The sequence below is a fragment of the Solea senegalensis genome, linkage group LG16, assembly GCF_019176455.1.
Source record: "Solea senegalensis isolate Sse05_10M linkage group LG16, IFAPA_SoseM_1, whole genome shotgun sequence".
Classification (NCBI taxonomy): Eukaryota; Metazoa; Chordata; class Actinopteri; order Pleuronectiformes; family Soleidae; genus Solea; species Solea senegalensis.
The window spans coordinates 2,096,909-2,110,756 of NC_058036.1; the positions used below are offsets into that span (position 1 = coordinate 2,096,909).

The 13,848-nt window shown below is 42.0% G+C and overlaps 4 protein-coding genes across 4 annotated transcripts in view; 1 reads left to right on the forward strand and 3 right to left on the reverse strand.

The window, feature by feature from the left end:
• LOC122783405 (phospholipase A and acyltransferase 4-like) overlaps positions 1–13,848 on the forward strand; it is a 56,717-nt gene that overhangs the window by 22,980 nt on the left and 19,889 nt on the right. The window lies entirely within an intron of this gene.
• On the reverse strand, positions 241–3,925 carry LOC122783403. Its single transcript, XM_044048181.1, has 6 exons — positions 3,848–3,925; positions 2,605–2,713; positions 2,261–2,514; positions 1,767–1,863; positions 1,438–1,676; positions 241–1,058 (listed from the first exon to the last, which is right to left on the reverse strand). Exons 1-6 carry the CDS (start codon positions 3,860–3,862, stop codon positions 933–935), a joined length of 840 nt encoding a protein of 279 aa, XP_043904116.1. The 5' UTR covers positions 3,863–3,925; the 3' UTR covers positions 241–932.
• LOC122783402 lies at positions 5,107–8,381 on the reverse strand. Its single transcript, XM_044048180.1, has 6 exons — positions 8,039–8,381; positions 7,369–7,477; positions 7,031–7,275; positions 6,797–6,893; positions 6,438–6,706; positions 5,107–5,694 (listed from the first exon to the last, which is right to left on the reverse strand). Exons 1-6 carry the CDS (start codon positions 8,051–8,053, stop codon positions 5,503–5,505), a joined length of 927 nt encoding a protein of 308 aa, XP_043904115.1. The 5' UTR covers positions 8,054–8,381; the 3' UTR covers positions 5,107–5,502.
• Positions 10,245–12,441, reverse strand: LOC122783406 (phospholipase A and acyltransferase 4-like). The gene is made up of 4 exons (XM_044048185.1): positions 12,352–12,441; positions 11,568–11,664; positions 11,209–11,477; positions 10,245–10,559 (listed from the first exon to the last, which is right to left on the reverse strand). The coding sequence occupies exons 1-4, from the start codon at positions 12,364–12,366 to the stop codon at positions 10,368–10,370; spliced, it is 573 nt and encodes a 190-aa protein (XP_043904120.1). The 5' UTR covers positions 12,367–12,441; the 3' UTR covers positions 10,245–10,367.

Sequence of the window (13,848 nt, forward strand, 5' to 3'; positions counted from 1 at the left end):
GGCAAACTATCTAGGGTGTACCCCGCCTATCGCCCTGTCAGCTGAGATTTGAAGTTTATTTTGTTTAAAATGACCTTGCAGTGAGGACAACTGAATTTATTTTGTCCATTTCATGTTTTAGGAGCCAATGGGTGCCTCACGGGGGCCTAAGGGGGGGCCTCTGCTGAGCGGGGTTTGAGCTGGGGAGCAGGGGCCTCTGGGTGCTGAGGGGGCTTGTTGGGCAACTTGGGCCATCTGGGTGCTGAGCGTGGCGCTGGGTGCTGAGAGGGGGCTTAAGCAGGGAATTGAGCAGGGGTCTCTGGGTGCTGAGCGGGACTTGAGCATGGGCCTCTGGGTACTGAGCAGGAGCCTCTGGGTGCTGAGCGGGGACTTGAGCAGGGACCTCTGTGTGCTGAGTGGGGGCCTTTGGGTGCCTCGCAGGGGCTTGAGCGGGAGCCTCTGGGTGATGAGCAGAGGCCTGAGTGGGGGACTAAGCGGGAGCCTCCGGGTGCTGAGCGGGGGCCAATGGGTGCTGCGTGGGGGTTGATGGATGCTGAGCGGTTTCCTTTTAATATCAATCTGAATTTATGTGGATTGGCACGGCACCCTTTTGGCGCTCGTTCCAAAGTCCATATCTACCAATTTAGTGACAAAATGTGTCTTTGACCTGTTTGACCTCTCACAGGGACACATGGAGACAAAAAGCCATCCACTCACACACTGACACCTAATGTTTAATACCTACAGACTTTCTGATTTAGAATCAATAGATTTCAATTTATACCAGATTTGTGATTTTTGTGTTCCCCTAAATTTTTTGAGCAATCAAACCACAGCTTGTAGAATTAGGTCTTAACAAATGGAAGATCATTCTTCTGAAGATAATTGTTTGTATTTTTGTAAACGAATCAAGTCCATTTCAACCTTTCACTGAATGAATCACATTCAGTGATTCATTCAGTCAGGCTTTCTGCTTCAGTGGGTTCTTCAGAAGAGCTGAAGCTGCTCGTCAACTTAAGCAGAGGAGCAGCCAAAAGTCCCACTGGCCCGGTTATTACTCCGATCACTGCTTCTGTAACCTGCCGGAGATCGGTTGGAAAGAATAAACAAGGGATCAATCAATCAATCAGATTTTGTTTGAATGGAACTTTTCAAACAGCAAATTGTAGCACAAAGTGCTTTACACAATAAAACCTATAGACATACACACTAGATAGATAGATAGATAGATAGATAGATAGTTCAGCTCGACTCTACACTGGTTTTCCAGTACAATATAGTACCTACCCACAGACTCCGTCTGACACAGTCACTTTTGACTTCACATTTTAGTATCAACTGAGACGATAGATTTTTAAAGCATTAACATGTGAACTTAGAACATCAGGGTGATGAGATCTCGATAACATTTAATAATATCTACTAAACACTGTTTCTGTTTGTACACATGACACCCACCTGCCGTGACTTTCGTTTGCCGTATCGCAGCTCTGTCACAAAGTGTTCGGAGTTACGCATGGTGGCATCGTACAGTAACTGTTGACCGACCCCGCTGCAGGCCTCTTTCACTATGACATCAGGGTTGAGAGGCTTATACTTGTTGTCCAGACAATTGTTGACTCGGTAGCTGTTGCCGTTCAGCATGACATGGAGCTTTTCGCGCGTCACCTCTGCTTTCAAGGGAGTCCTGTCATTTGCTGCGAGAGAGGAACATGTGTTAAACAAGAATATTAAAGTTAAAGATTGTCCTCCAGCGCAAATGTAGTAAACACAAACATGTCACTCACTAGTAACATGAACCACATCATTTTCTCCGACGTAAACGGCCCAGTGCTTAGAATTCCCACGGTCGACCTCGATCAGGTCTCCAGGATTCATGTTAGACTAAAAACAAAGGCAACCAAAGCAATTAATATATCAAATAAAATCGGGTTTTGCTCTCAGGCCCCCCCAAACCCCTCCCCCCAAATTAGTGTTTGCGTTTTTTGATTGACTGCTCTTTCTGCCTCTTTTTCTTGCTCCTTTACTACAATAAACTAGAGTGTTAATCATAAAAAGTACTAAGCAACATCTCATTTACAATATTCTAGAAAGACTAAATTAAGCCATGAATACCTCTATAAAGTTATACATATCCAAAAAGTGCAATGTGAGACGAAATATTTTTAAAGCATTAACATGTGAACACAGAACATCGGGGTGATGAGATCTATATAACATTAAAGAAGCTGTATTTAATAATATCTGCTAAACACTTTCCGTTTGTACACATGACACCCACCTGCCGTGACTCTGGTTTGCCGTATCGCATCTCTGTCACAAAGTGTTCGGAGTTATAATTGACGACATCGTACGTCAACTTCTGACCAATCCTGCTGCGGGCCTCTTTCACTATGACTTCAAGGTCGCGAGGCTCGTACTTGTCGTCCAGAAGATTGTTGACTCGGTAACTGTTGCCGTTGAGCATGTCACTGAGCATTTGGCACTTCACTTCTGCATTCAAGGAAGTCTTGTCTGGACCAGAATCGTTGATTCCTGCGAGACAGGAAAATATGTTACACAGGAACATCAAAGTTAAAGATTGTCCTCCAGTGTGAATGTAGTAAACACAAACATGTCACTCACTAGCAAAATGAACCACTTCATCTTCTCCGATGTAAACGGCCCAGTGGGTATAATTCCCACGGTCGACTGCGATCAGGTCTCCAGGCTTCGGTTCCGTGACTAAAACGGACTAAAAACAAAAACAACCACAACAATTAATATATAAAATAAAATGCCAAACGTCAGTTTGATGTAACACAATGAAGGATTTGCTCTCTGGCTCCCACCACAGTTGATAAATGGTATTGTTTATTACAACTGTCATGACAAGTCAACGATACCACCACATGGTTGGTGGGGTCGCTCTCTGTCCCTTATTTTATCGCATAATAGACATTAGGGTCTGGGGGGGGGGCGTTGACAGCTCCACTGTCTGCCAGCAGTGGGGTGTCCATGCCACATCTCCCGCTGTTTTAACTGCGCACTAGATACCAACATACCCCATATCATATCACGCATCACACACACATGCACACAACCACTACCAAATCATTCCCTGGTGGGCCAGGCCTGGGGGGGTGCCCGACTCCTGCTTGCTCCTAGGCTCCTGGGTTGGAGACGGCAGATGCGTGGGATTTGGTCCCTTTTCCAGGTGCGGTGGTGGGTGGCGGACTGCCCACCATCGCTCCTGGATGTTTAGTGGGGTCAGTTGTGGTGAGTCCGTGGGAACTCTGGCCCCTACCTATGCTTGGGAGTCCTGCCCTGGCCTGACCCGTCTCCTGTCTCCGGGGGGGCCCCCTGGCTTGGGATCGTGCATGGGCCTCCGCCTGTCCCTCCTTGGGATAGGGGGTGTGCGGTTGGCCTCTGGAGGGTGGTGGGGGGTGGCTGTAGCGGGCTCTGTCCTGTCTCCTTGGTGGGCGGTCTGGGGGGGACTTCGCTCCTGCTGGTGGTAGGCTGGCCCCACCCCCTCATGGTATGTTACATGTCAACTTTTTCCACACCAAAACTGAAAGTGAAACCATGACTTTATGGTCCTTGCTTTGCGCACTGGGACACAGTCACGTTGGAATAGAAAAAACTGTTGCCCCAAAGTTGGAAGCATTGAATTGTCTAAAATGTCTTGGTTTGCTGAAGCATTAAGATTGTCCTTCGTTGGAGATAAGAGGCCGAGAGCCCAAATCTGACTGAAACACCTGAATTCAATACTTAACACATGAGGACAAATACTTTTGTGCGCATAGTGTTTCACAATAATAACAGATAATCACCTAAAAACATGAGCACAAACACATCAGTAAGCTGAAGTGATCATGGGGAGACTCACCTGTGACGCTCCCATGTCTTCACCTCTTCACGTATCAAAGGAAGAACAGACTGTGACTCAAATCAGCCGATACTTTCACTTAAGAAAGGAAGGATCAGTGCAGTTTATGACCAGGATTTATTGTTGATAAGAAAAGCCAGTTAAGTAATACCAGACTTGTGGACTCACGTACAAACTGCATTAGTGACTTTGAAACAGGGGAAGCTCATTATAAACTAGAACATTAGCTAGAACTAGAAAGATCTTGCGGCCGATTTGGGTTGATTGAACCTTCAAAACTCTAAGTATTTAGAAAAAGTAGTATTTTTGCCCCTTATTCCCGCCTCCCCACTACCAAGCACCTGTTTACTTCACCCCACAGAGTGAGAGTGAAGTATTGTTTTTAGTGGCTCTGTGCAACTGTCTGTCTGTCTGTCACAATGTCTGTGTTTCCACACTTGCCAATATGACCAACAGAGGCCGACAGAGGTTTGTTGCGTGAATGGGGTGAAGTCTGCCATCTGGCTTTTACTTTAAAATGCCACATCCGAATGGCCTGATATTTTGTGAGGGTCATCCTGAGGTGGTCTATTATTAGTGTGAAGTGGAATTTGTTTGTGGAAACAGGAAGTTTCCTTTTAATGTTAATCACCCGCCTCCACTGCCTCGGCCTTCAGTGGCATCCTGCCTGAATGAATCCACCTCTTAATAACATCATCATGGCAATAGAAACCATCAATATTGTGCAGAAATGCAGCATAACAAGTCCTTGCATCCCAGATAACTCATGTAGCCTCTTGTTACAACAGTGTGATTGTTAATCTTTACAACAGTGTCGTAAAGATCATCCGTGCGTTTCATTTTCAGTTCCAACACATAAATATACGGTATTTATATATATAATGTCTTACATGCTCCAGTTAAAAGACTTGCAAAAGCATTTTGAACAAATAATCCAGGTGACTTTGAAATGCCACATCAGAATGGCCTGACATTTCTACTATTAGTGTGAAGGGAATTTGTTTGTGGAAACAGGAAGTTTCCTTTTAATTTCAGTCTGAATTTATGTGGATTGGCACGGCACCCTTTTGGCACTCCTTTCAAAATCCAAATCTGCCAATTTAGGGACAAAATGTCTCTTTGACCTCTTTGGATCTCAGAGGCTTCATCCGCCACATTCCACAGTCACGGGGGCTGCTGGTGCCAATCCCAGAGTCACACCCTGGACAGGTCACTGTCCGTCACAGGGAACCCACACACACACGGGAGAACACTTACTGTAAAAGGCAACATAGTGACACATGAAGGAAAGTTTAATGTTTATGGAAAAGTCACATGATTTGATAAACGTTAATACAGTGAATATGTAATCACATGTAGTTTAACATTTACAGAATAATATAACACTTAAATGTTTAATCAAGACAGACTTTCTGATTTAGAATCAATAGAATTCAATTTATAACATAATTATTATAAGTTTTATATGTGTGATTTTTGTGTTGTTTCTGCTTCTTGTTGTGTTGTGTCATCATGTCCTTGTTTCTTTTTCCCGTCTCATGACGACAGCACTAGCTGTACTATCAGCACTACCCCCACAAACACCACCACACCAAAAACAGTGCTCCTGCATTTACCTGCAAAAGATCAACATAAAATCATTTGGAAAGACAAGGTCAATCTTTTTTTTTTTTTTTCCTCTCTTGTGACAGCCCAACCACAGTTAGCCCTACTACCACCCCTACCCCCCCAGACAACACCCCAACAACAGACACTACTGCTACTGTTGCTCCTGCTGCCAATGTTACTACTGCTGCTCCTCCTCCTGTTGCTACTCCTACTAATGCTGCTCCTCCCCATTTTTTTACCTGCAAGAGATCAAAATAAAACCATTTGGAAAGATGAGATCAATCAATCGATCACATTTTGTTTGTATGGCACTTTTCATACAGCAAATTGAAACCTATAGACACAAACACACGACACAACAGCAACAAGATAGATAGATAGATAGACAGATAGACAGATAGATAGGTAGATAGATAGACAGACACACACATTACAGTATAGTACTTTGGGCAGAGAAATAAAACTGCTGTGACTTTGTGTAGTTGTTTTGGGTGTAACTGAATCATTAGAATCAGTGGATTAAAAAGATTTGTTCACAGAATCGTGAATCACTGAACTGGAAAACAGTGGCAGGGTTTGTGATTTGGCTCGTGGCTCATGATCGCCGGCTTTCGGCAGCGATGTCGCTAAATACACCAGACTCCTCATTTTAGAAATTTTAGACATTTCCTTTGCTAAATGTTGGAGATTAACTCGTGTTTTCAGGATTTTTAAGTTTTCTTTAACTGATCTAGTTCAGTTCCAAGTTCAAGAGCAGGAACTAAAAAAAGCACCAGGTACTATCACTGATGGAAAAGCAAAATAACCGTGCCTTGTCGTGTCGAGGTGAGTCGAGTCGTGCTGGGACCATGTAGTAGAAAAGATTTTTAAAGCATTAACATGTGAACATAGAACATGAGGGTGATGAGATCTACATAACATTAAAGAAACTGTCTTTAATAATATCTACTAAACACTCTCTGTTTGTACACATGACACCCACCTGCCGTGACTCTGGTTTGCCGTATCGCATCTCTGTCGCAAAGTGTTCGCAGTTTGCACTGATTAAATTGTACTTTGACGAGCCAATCCTCTTCTTTGCCACTCTCACGATGACGTCAGGGTCACGAGGCTTGCGCGTCTTGTCCAGAAGATTGTTGACTTGGTAGCTGTCGCCGTTGAGCACGTCACTGAGCTTGTCGCGCCTCACCTCTGATTTTGAAGACGTCTGGTCAGATGGTGAAAAACTGGCCTGTGAACCAGAATCATTTCCTGTGAGAGAGGAAAATGTGTTACACAGGAACATCAAAGTTAAAGATTGTCCTCCAGTGTGAATGTAGTAAACACAAACATGTCACTCACTAGTAAGATGAACCACTTCCTTTCCTCCGATGTAAACGGCCCAGTGGCTATATTTCCCACGGTCGACCTCGATCAGGTCTCCAGGATTCTTTTTAGGCTAAAAACAAAAACAAAACAATGAATATATAAAATAAAAAGCCAAATGTGAGGGTGATGAGATGTACATAACGTTAAAGAAACTGTCTTTAATAATATCTGCTAAACACTGTTTCTGTTTGTGCACATGACACCCACCTCTCGTGACTCTGGTTTGCCGTATCGCAGCTCTGTCGCAAAGTCTTTGCAGTTATAATTGACGACTCTGTACTTCCGACCAATCCTGCTGCGTGCGTCTTTCACGATGTCGTCAGGGTCGCGAGGCTCGTACTTGTCGTCCAGAAGATTGTTGACTTTGTAGCTGTTACCTTTGAGTACATCACTGAGCTTTTCGCACTTCACCTCTGCATTAGAGGAAGTCTTGTCTGAACCAGAATCATTTGCTGTGAGAGAGGAAAATGTGTTAAACAGGATCATCAAAGTTAAAGATTGTCCTCCTCCAGTGTGAATGTAGTAAACACAAACATGTCACTCACTAACAAGATGAACCACTTCATTTCCTCCGATGTAAACGGCCCAGTCGTTATAATTCCCACGGTCGACCTCGATCAGGTCTCCAGGATTCAGTGATTTGTCAAAAACAGACTAAAAACAAAAACAACCAAAACAAGGAATATATAAAATAAAATGCCAAAATGTCAGTTTGATGTTGAGTGTTAATCACAAAAAACTTTTCATTTACAACATTGTAAAAAGATTAAATTAAACCATGAAAACCTCTGTAAAAAATGTACATATCTATATAACAAGAGTGGCCTGTTTGGAATGGACAGCAGTAAATGTAACTGGTTTAAAGACAAAATAGGTTCAGTCAAGTTCTTCCACCAAATAAGTGAAACCATGTCTTTATAGTCCTTGCTTTGCGCACTGGGACACAGTCACGTTGGAAATGAATAAAACTGTTGCCCCAAAGTTGGAAGCATTGAATTTTCCAAAATGTCTTGGTTTGCTGAAGCATTAAGATTGTCCTTCGTTGGAGATAAGAGGCCGAGAGCCCAAAGTCTGACTGAAACACCTGAATTCAATACTTATCACGTGAGGACAAATACTTTAGTGCACATAGTGTTTCACAATAATAACAGACAATCACCTAAAAACATGAGCACAAACACATCAGTGAGCTGAAGTGATCATCGGGAGACTCACCTGGAACAATCCCATGTCTTCACCTCTTCACCTATCAAAGGCAGAACAGACTGTGACTCAAATCAGCTGATACTTTCACTTAAGAAAGGAAGGAACAGGTGCAGTTTATGACCAGGATTTATTGTTGATAAGAAAAGCCAGTTATGTAATGAATGCTAGACTCGTGGACTCATGTATCTGTGCAGTAACATACAATCTGCAATAGTGATTGTGAAACAGTGTAAACTAGAAAACTAGAAAAGCTAGAACTAGAAAGTTCTTGCTGCCAATTTGGGTGGATTGAACCTTTAAAACTCTAATTATTCAGACAAAGTACCATTTTTGTGGAATCAACCTTTAAAACTTTGAGAGCGAGCGATAGAGCGACTGACTAACAAGCCCCTCCCCCTCCCTGATTCCCCCCTCCCACTTCCAAACACCTGTTTCTAACTGTCCAAAACTGGTGAAAAACAGAGAACGCAACTTGTTTTGCTTTCTTGGTCTGTGAGTGTCAGGAGGCTTTCAGGAGACATTCAAATTTGTGAAAAACGGGTGTGAATTGACAGAGAAATGACAATTTTAAAATCCCCATCGTCTTGATTTTTAAATAACAAAGTAGAGTTTTAACATGGGGGTCAATGAGAGTATTTGAGCAGAACTCTCTGCGCTTTTAGGTGATTTTAAGAAAAACTGCAAGTCATATGACAATGAAAATAACACACAGGGATAGACAACCACCATAGCAACGTTTTTCTGTAAAACATGTTTGTGTAGGTTGGAAATTGTGAGCAGGAGAAGAGTTTGTTTCGAGATTTGTGTGATTGTCTCCATGAACCTCAGCTGAGTGTGCCACTGTAGCCACGCCATACACACTCATTATAAAATCTGAAGTTGTCCAAAAAAAGTATAAAACCTAAACTGCGACTGTTAAAAAACCGCATTGTATATCAAAATGTAAATTAAGGTGAAAGAAGTCTCAAATCTTGTGACCCGTTTAAAGTTTCAACCACATCTTTGTGTTAAAATATGACGACACTGTGAGGCTCCAAAATGGGCTGCGTTGTGATCATTTTTCCGACTGTTTACCATTATGTGTGTATGTGGGAAATATTTCGCAGTTTTTGTCGCCATGGTTACTTGAAATGCTTCGAAAAGTTACACATTTTGATTAAGAATGTGTGGGGTTTTTCTCAAAGCTGTGGGACGAGTTTCGTGGCAAAATTTTGGCGGACGAAGAAACACAGAAAGATAACAATAGAGGAGTTTTCATTGGTGTGCATTGCTGAGCAGGCACTCTATGTTATGTTATATTGTCAAACAAGGGGCTGCTATGTTTTTCTGGGCTTCGCTCACAAATTCCGAGTTGAGAACACAAAAGAATCTGCCAGTGATTTGATTTCACGCCAACAGAATCTCTGATAAACCAATCACAATAGTGTTTTATTCCCTCTGGACGCCAGAGAAGCAACGTCTTGCAGCTTTTGTAAACATCCAACATGCCAAAAAAGGGAGGAGTCAGAATTGAGCCATAGTAGCTCAGTTGTAGCCTAACTGGTTGTGGGTTCATTTCCTGGCCCCGCTAGTCTATAGGTGTCCTTGAGCAAGACACTTAACCTCATGTTGAAGCATGTGAATGGGTGAAAGCTGTAGTGTTAAGATGTCTTGATAGACTTTGGTGAACGTCAGCTCCGAACAGAGCGTCATGTCGGATCTCTAATCTATCAATTCCGCCAATTCAGAGGGCTTTTACTTTGAAATGCCACATCAGAATGGCCTGATGTTTTGTGAGGGTCATCCTGAGGTGGTCTACTATTAGTGTGAAGTGGAATTTGTTTGTGGAAACAGGAAGTTTCCTTTTAATTTCAATCTGAATTTATGTGGATTAGTACTGCACCCTTTTGGCGCTCCTTCCAAAATCCAAATCTGCCAATTTAGGGACAAAATGTCTCTTTGACCTCTTTGGATCTCAGAGGCTTCATCCGCCACATGAGGCTGCTGGTGCCAATCCCAGCTGACATGGGGCAAAAGGCGGAGTCACACCCTGGACAGGTCATGGTCCATCACAGGGACACATGGAGACAAACAACCATCCACTCACACATTCACACCGACAGTCAATGTAGAGTGTCCAATTTGCCTAATCCCCAAATCTGCATGTTTTTGGACTGTGGGAGGAAACCGGAGAAAACCACGCACACACGGGGAGAACACTTAAAAGGCAACATAGTGACACATGAAGGAAAGTTTAATGTTTATGGAAAAGTCACATGATTTGACAACAGTTAGTGTAAAACAGTGCTCCTGCATTTACCTGCATGAGATCAACATGCAATCATTTGGAAAGATAAGATCAATCATTTTTTTTTCTTTCCAAGATTCGTGACAGCCCAGCCACAGTTAGCCCTGCTATCACCACTAACCCCACAGGACACGCCACAACAGCCATTGCTGCTGCTGCTGCTCCTCCTATTGCTGTTGCTCCTGCTATTACTACTGCTGCTGGTCCTGTTGTTCCTGTTGCTGCGACAGTCCATTCATTTACCTGCAAGAGATCAACATAAAATCATTTGGAAAGATAAGATCAATCAATCGATCACATTTTGTTTGTATGGCACTTTTCATACAGCAGATAGATGGACACATTACAATATAGTAGTTTGGGCAGAGAAATGAAACTGCTGTGACTTTGTTGTTGTTTTGTTTAGTTGTTTTGGGTGTAACTGAATCATTAGAATCAGTGGATTAAAAGGATTTGTTCACAGAATCATTCAGCACTTCCTGCATGAGCGGTGACACAGTGGCTGAACTGGAAAACAGTGGCAGGGTTTGTGATTTGGCTCGTGGCTCATGATCGCCATCTTTCAGCAGCGTGGTCGCTAAATATACCAGACTCCTCTGTTAAATATTGACATTTTAGACATTTCCTTTGCTTAATGTTGGAGATTAACTTGTGTTTTCAGGATTTTGAAGTGTTCTTTAACTGATCTAGTTCAGTTCCAAGTTCAAGAGCAGGAACTACAAAAAGCACCAGGTACTATCACTGATGGAAAAGCAAAATAACCGTGCCTTGTCGTGTCGAGGTGAGTCGAGTCGTGCTGGGACCATGTAGTAGAAAGACAGTTTCTATTATTAAAGAAACTGTCTTTAATAATATCTACTAAACACTCTCTGTTTGTACACATGACACCCACCTGCTGCGACTGATATATGCCGTATCGCATCTCTGTCGCAAAGTGTTCGCAGTTGTAAAAGACGACATCGTACTTTGACGGTCCAATCCTGCTCTTGGCCTCTTTCACGATGTCGTCAGGGTTGCGAGGCTTGTACTTGTCGTCCAGAAGATTGTTGACTTGGTAGCTGTTGCCGTTGAGCACGTCACTGAGCTTGTCGCGTCTCACATCTGATTTTGAAGACGTCTTGCCAAATGATGAAAAACTGGTCTTTGAACCAGAATCATTTTCTGTGAGAGAGGAAAATGTGTTACACAGGAACATCAAAGTTAAAGATTGTCCTCCAGTGTGAATGTAGTAAACACAAACATGTCACTCACGAACAAGATGAACCACTTCATCTTCTCCGATGTAAACGGCCCAGTGGCTATATACCATACGATCGATCTCGATCAGGTCTCCAGGATTCATGTCAGGCTAAAAACAAAAACAACCAAAACAATGAATATATAAAATAAAAAGCTAATCATAACACAATGAAGGATTTGCTCTCTGGCTCCCCCCACAGTTGATAAATGGTATTTTTTTGTTACAACTGTCATGACAAGTCAAAGATACCTCTGAAGCAGGACTTCTAATGTCCATGTGTTCAGACCAGGTACAACAGCCTATGTTAGAGAATTTAAAACAAAGATCTTTACATTGTTTTATTTTTCACCATATTAGAAATTAATGTTAACCCCCCCCCAATTTATCAACTACTGTTTCTGCCTCTTTTTCTTGCTCCTTTACTAAAATAAACCAGAGTGTTAATCATAAAAAACATCTCATTTACAACAGTGTAGAAAGATTAAATTAAACCATGAAAACCTCTTTAAAATTACACATATCTATATAACAAGAGTGGCCTGTTTGGAATGGGCAGCAGTAGATGTAACTGGGTCAAAGACAAAATAAGAAAAAACATGTAACATACATGATATGGTATGTTATGTGTCAAGTTCTTCCACCGAAAAACTGAAAGTGAAACCATGTCTTTATAGTCCTTGCTTTGCGCGCTGGGACACAGTCACGTTGTGTGACACGATAATAATAACAAACAAAACACCTAAAAACATGAGCACAAACACATCAGTGAGCTGAAATGATCATCAGGAGACTCACATTTGAAGATCCCATGTCTTATCCTCCTCACGTAACAAAGGCAGAAGAGACTGTGACTCAAATCAGCTGGTACTTTCACTTTCACTTCAAGTCTCCACCCCCATTTCAGTGATTTCTTTGTGTTGTCAGATTCATACAGCTCTCTTCAATGAGCAGCCTATCATCAGCCAATCAGAAAATAAAAAAAATTCCGATCAGGTCTCCAGAGTTCAGTTCCTTGACAAAAACAGACTAAAAACAAAAACAACCAAAACAATTAATATATAAAATAAAATGCCAAACGTCGATAAATAAAAAGATGATGCACCTGTGAAGCTCCCATGTCTTCACCTCTTCACCTATCAAAGGCAGAAGAGACTGTGACTCAAATCAGCCGATACTTTAACTTAAGTAAGGAAGGGTCAGTGCAGTTTTTGACCAGGATTTATTGTTTACAAGAAAAGCCAGTTAAGTAATAAATGCTAGACTCGTGGACTCATGTATCTTTGCAGTCACGTACAATCTGCATTATAGACATTGAAACAGGGGAAACTCATTATAACATTAGAAAATTAGCTAGAACTAGAAACTTCTTGCTGCCAATTTGGGTGGATTGAACCTTTGAAAGTATTTTGACAAAGTAGCATTTTTGTGGAATCAACCTTTAAAACTAGGAGAGGGAGAGAGAGACTGACTCACAAGCCCCTCCCCCTCCCTGTTCCTCCCCCTGCCCCTTCCAAACACCTGTTTCTAACTGTCCAAAACCGTTGAAAAACAGAGAAAGCAACGTGTTTTAAAGTTGTCGTTTTTCCAGAATGGTTGATGATAGAGAGTACATTTTTGGTTTGTGAGCGTCAGGAGGATTCCAGGAGCTCCCACATTTAATTGAGTGAAAAACAGGTGTGAATTGACAGAGAAATTACAGTTTTAAAATCACCTTCATCTTCGTCGACTATCACGTCACAGTAATTATGCCTTAGACTGTATTATTTAGCAGTATTTTTCCATTATTATATTAGAAATATTATGCATTTTCTGTAACCTCAGAAGAAATATGTGTTGCAGTGTATCATTTAGCAGTATCTTCTCGTATAAATACTGTATAACTTATGTCCTACAGTATATTACTGGGATTTACCAATACCATATCACATAAATCAAATAAGTATCACTGATTTAGTGTTTTTCCCTTGTACGAATGTAACCGTTCTATTTTCCTGTCATTTCCGGTCGGTACTGAAAGGCCTCAGTGCACCACAAACCAGGAACTAATTGGTCAAGTGACAGTAACTCACAGCCGCCAACGTATATTCATTTATTCATGTAAACACTCTGTTCACCCTCTATCCTCTGCTGTTTGTAAATCTTCACTCTGCCTTGTCCTGGGATCAGAATGCCAATAAAGTCTGTTCAAAAACAGCGTCGGCGTTGCAGTTTACACATTAAGGCCAAACATACTGACGCGTCTCACAGTCGCTTCACACGTTCATGTCGTGATATCATGAGGACATGTTTGTT

What these genes read in the sequence shown, in the direction of transcription:
- LOC122783403 (XM_044048181.1), bottom strand. An exon ending in TGAAGTGGTTCATTTTGCTA is followed by an intron (nt 2,515 to 2,604) that starts GTGAGTGACATG and finishes CCTGTCTCGCAG; the next exon opens with GAATCAACGATTCTGGTCCA. An exon ending in GCAAACCAGAGTCACGGCAG is followed by an intron (nt 1,864 to 2,260) that starts GTGGGTGTCATG and finishes CTTTGTTTTTAG; the next exon opens with TCTAACATGAATCCTGGAGA.
- LOC122783406 (XM_044048185.1), bottom strand. An exon ending in TGAAGTGGTTCATCTTGTTC is followed by an intron (nt 11,478 to 11,567) that starts GTGAGTGACATG and finishes CCTCTCTCACAG; the next exon opens with AAAATGATTCTGGTTCAAAG. An exon ending in GCATATATCAGTCGCAGCAG is followed by an intron (nt 10,560 to 11,208) that starts GTGGGTGTCATG and finishes GATCTCTTGCAG; the next exon opens with GTAAATGAATGGACTGTCGC.
- LOC122783402 (XM_044048180.1), bottom strand. An exon ending in GCAAACCAGAGTCACGAGAG is followed by an intron (nt 6,894 to 7,030) that starts GTGGGTGTCATG and finishes TTTTGTTTTTAG; the next exon opens with CCTAAAAAGAATCCTGGAGA. An exon ending in GCAAACCAGAGTCACGGCAG is followed by an intron (nt 5,695 to 6,437) that starts GTGGGTGTCATG and finishes GATCTCTTGCAG; the next exon opens with GTAAAAAAATGGGGAGGAGC.